Below are 3,616 nucleotides of genomic sequence, written 5' to 3' on the forward strand. Positions count from 1 at the left end.
GCCAGGGTCCCTTGGTGTTTCAATCCCCTCCCGAAGCAAGGTAACAGGCAAAGTCCACTCCTGAGCCCCGGCCAGCAGCCCAGGACCCAGCTTCCCCAGGCTCTCTAACCACCCAGGCCAGCCCAAGGGAAGAGAAAATGCCCTCTGTCTCCTGTGTCCACATTAGATCCCGAGGGTGAGATGTTTGTCCTTTTAGGGAGACTTCAGGGGATCTGTCTAGGGAGACTTCAGGGGATCCAACTGCTTGACTGTATTTGAAGGAAGAGCGAGTCTCAGGACCCTGTTGGCTATGGCTCCTGAATTAGCTTCTAAGGGACATAAAGGCATTAAAATCAGGATGTGTTATTAACATAACTGCAAACAGACCCCAAATGTTAAGAAATAAAGTTAAGGCTTCTAGAGTCATCTTTTGAGAGTGAGTTTTGTATCTGTGCATATTATCAACTTAAAAAGTCATCTGTTTCAAGGCAGGCACACAAAAAGTTCTGTCTGCAAAGCAGAGCCATTTGTGTGGAACTCAGCACCTTGGGTCCCGTCCACACCCCTCAGGGGTGCTGGTCGGAGGCTCCCGGGCTGTGGGGGAAACGGAACTGACGGCGGGTGGTTGGTTTGTCTATCACCAAGGTTCATCCAGTAGTGGGAGGGTCCTTGGGTGTCAATTCTCTGTGTTAGTATTAGTCAGTATTAGTCACTCAGTCATGTCTGACTCTGCAACCCCATGGACTGTAGCCCACCAGGCTCCTCTGTCCATGAGATCCTTCAGGCAAGAATATTGGAGTGGGTTGCCATTCCCTTCTCCAGGGGATCTTCCCAACCCAGGGATCGAACCCAGGTCTCCTGGATTGCAGACAGATTCTTTCCCACTCAGCTACCAGGGAAGCCACTCAATTCTTGGTCAAATGCTTTATAACTTTAAAGGATCCTCCCAAGAGGTAGTGTGGGCAACTCCATTTTATAGAGCCATGTCAAGTTCAGGGAGGTGAAGCAACTTTCCCTCTGACTTTGGGTATCAGGAAGAAGGGGTGGCCACCCGCTGATGCCCACCTGTAGTCCAGGGGTGACAGTCCCAGGAGCCCCTGTTGCTACCCCAAACCTGTGAGCCCAAGATGCTCCCCCAGCAGGATGGGATGGATGTGTCTGGCTAATGAACCAGCTTAACTGCATCCCCTTGTTGTCCCCAAACCCGGTGGTGCCTTGCAGAGTCGGAGGAGTGTGTCATGGAGGTCTCAGCTCGCAAGGACTGTGGCTACCCCGGCATCAGTCCTGAGGAGTGTGAGTCCCGGAAGTGCTGCTTCTCCAACACCATCCCCAAAGTGCCCTGGTGCTTCTTCCCCATCTCCGTGGAAGGTAACGTCAGAGAACACAGGGAATTGCCCAGACACAGGCAATTCTCAGGGGCAGTGGGAGCCAGGGTCGGGGAGGTCCTCAGCTCGCCAGGATGCCCGATGCCAGGCCTCCAGACCCCGGGGGTGGCCAGTTTAGGAAAAACCGTACTCGTGTGGGAGCTCACCGTTATTGTGAACCGTCTCAGAAGTCAATTCGAGAATGTTCTCAACAAGGACAGCTTTAAAAAAATAAATAAATAAACTAAGCCCTCGGGTCTTCCCACTGTGTCTTTTCTGATGGTTGTATAAAGCACCTGACCCTCAGCCACAGCCCCAGGTCCCAGCACAGTTGGCTGGTGTCACTATTTTGGGTGCTTCCAAACGCCTTGCCCTGCGCTGGGCATCATGGGTAGGATCCAGAGCAAAGCAGATGTGGTCTCTTCTGTTGCGGACCCTGATGCTCTCTCCCGTGACCATGGGTGACAGGTCCTGCCCCAATGCCAGTCCCAGGGGGCCATCTCCTTTCTGCCACCCCCTTAGCTACAGTGTGTCCCTGACCTTGAATTCGACAAGGAAAGACCACATGTTTCCAAAGGATGGGAAGAATGCATCAGTCCTTTAGGGAAATCAGGATGTTCCAAAGAGCATGCTTTTTCTTTCAGAAGTTTCCAAGTGATTTTTTGAGTGACCTAAGGGTCTACTTGGAAAACTACCAATTATTTGAGGAGAATGGACTCCCAGAGGGCATCTGGCTGTGTCCCCGTAGGCAACTTCTTCTCCAGCAGGGATGGCTGGACTGAGAGCTGTAGTCCCAAAACCCATGGAGCCTCTTAGCCCAGATTCCAGGCTTCCTGGTACTCTTACTAACCGTCTTGTGTTTAAATTTCTAGACTGTCATTACTAAGAGGCAGTGGCTTCAGAGAACCCTCCAGGCTCCTTGGATGTGCCGAAACAGAAGAAGAAAACTCACCATCTTACAGTTTCGGATTTCATGTTTCCCCAGTTGCTGGGTTTTCGTCATCTGCTTTTTATCCCTTTCAATGGCTTCACATATGATTTCTTCAAATAAAGAAAGCCCTTAAAATCTGCTAAGTTCCATGTTGGCTTCATTGGCGCAGAGGTGGCCAAAGCTTGTGAGCATGTGTGTTTGAGAGAGAAAGTTATTGAGAGTACATATATGTGTTGTGTGTAACTTTAATATTCTTTTATCTGCTTTAAGAGCAAGAATTCATCTAATAGGTTCAGGCTATTCTGACAGTGAAAATGTATTGTATGTAAGGAACTTCGGAATCCATGATCCCTTTAAAACTCTCATACTCAATCACTGTATAAAAATTCAAAGACTTTACCTGTAAAAAATTGGCTTCTCTGGTGGCTCAGTGGTAAAGAATCCACCTGCAATGCAGGAGACAGAGGTTCGATCCCTGAGTCAGAAAGATCCCCTGGAGAAGGAAATGGCAACCACTCCAGTGTTCTTGCCTGGAGAATTCCATGGACAGAGGAGCCTGGCGGGCCATAGTCCATGGGGTTGTAAGAGTCGAACACGACTTAGCAACTAAACCACCATCACCAAATCCCTAAAAGCATATTAGAAATTACAGGCTACTCTTGGAGTAACAAATAATTTCAGATTGCAATTACAAAACTGCTTTTACAAATGTATCACTGAGTGCTTGCTTTTGAAATTCATGCAAGTCACCCTAATGCTGCTTCCAAAAGTGAGTGGGGGACTTGGGCTTCTGTGCCTCCTCCCCTTGGCCTGGGAGCAAACGGCCTCAGCACTGTGCTGTAATTTGAAAGCTGTTCTGAAGAGGAAGTCTGAAACTTTCATCAAGGCTTCTATGCAGCCTATGGGAAGGTCGTGGCGTGAAAGATATTTCGGGCACCGTGGTGAAGGGGTCCTGACATTCTGCCGCGCAGCGGTGGGGCTGCAACATGGGTGATCCAAGGCCGGACTCTGTGGCCTACCCCTCCCCGTTCCTCCTCCCCCAGCCTGGGCCCAGTCACCCCAGAAACCCAGGGCCTCTCCTGTGTGACAGTGGCTTTGTCCTGCAAGGCGGGAATTCTAGAGTGCTTTTTCCAGGTAGAGACTTGGCTCCACATCCCCTCTCGGGACACCGATTTTGAGAAAAGGGCCCCGTTCTGCCTTAGGTCAGTGTTGCGTCTGTATCTTGCTAAGACACACACATAAATCCCATAAAACAATGGCTCTGGCTGGAATGCGGGGTCTGAAACACTCAAGACAAGTGGCTCAGTGGTTGTGAATTGATTAGTCACCAGGTGCCTTGTCT

The 3,616-nt window shown here is 49.9% G+C and overlaps 1 protein-coding gene across 1 annotated transcript in view; it reads left to right on the forward strand.

Moving 5' to 3' along the window:
• The window catches only part of TFF2 (trefoil factor 2), a 3,248-nt gene extending 952 nt beyond the window's left edge, over positions 1-2,296 (forward strand). The window contains exons 3-5 of the mRNA XM_010834934.1: positions 1-40; positions 1,201-1,347; positions 2,216-2,296. The exon at positions 1-40 is cut by the window's left edge and continues 1 nt beyond it. Of these exons, the coding sequence (XP_010833236.1) occupies positions 1-40; positions 1,201-1,347; positions 2,216-2,229 (201 nt within the window). The 3' untranslated portion in view covers positions 2,230-2,296. The remainder of the gene's footprint in view (positions 41-1,200; positions 1,348-2,215) is intronic.
• Positions 2,297-3,616: the final 1,320 nt, after the last annotated feature.

The sequence above is a fragment of the Bison bison genome, unplaced genomic scaffold (genome assembly GCF_000754665.1).
Source record: "Bison bison bison isolate TAMUID 2011002044 unplaced genomic scaffold, Bison_UMD1.0 scf7180017864037, whole genome shotgun sequence".
Lineage (NCBI taxonomy): Eukaryota > Metazoa > Chordata > Mammalia > Artiodactyla > Bovidae > Bison > Bison bison.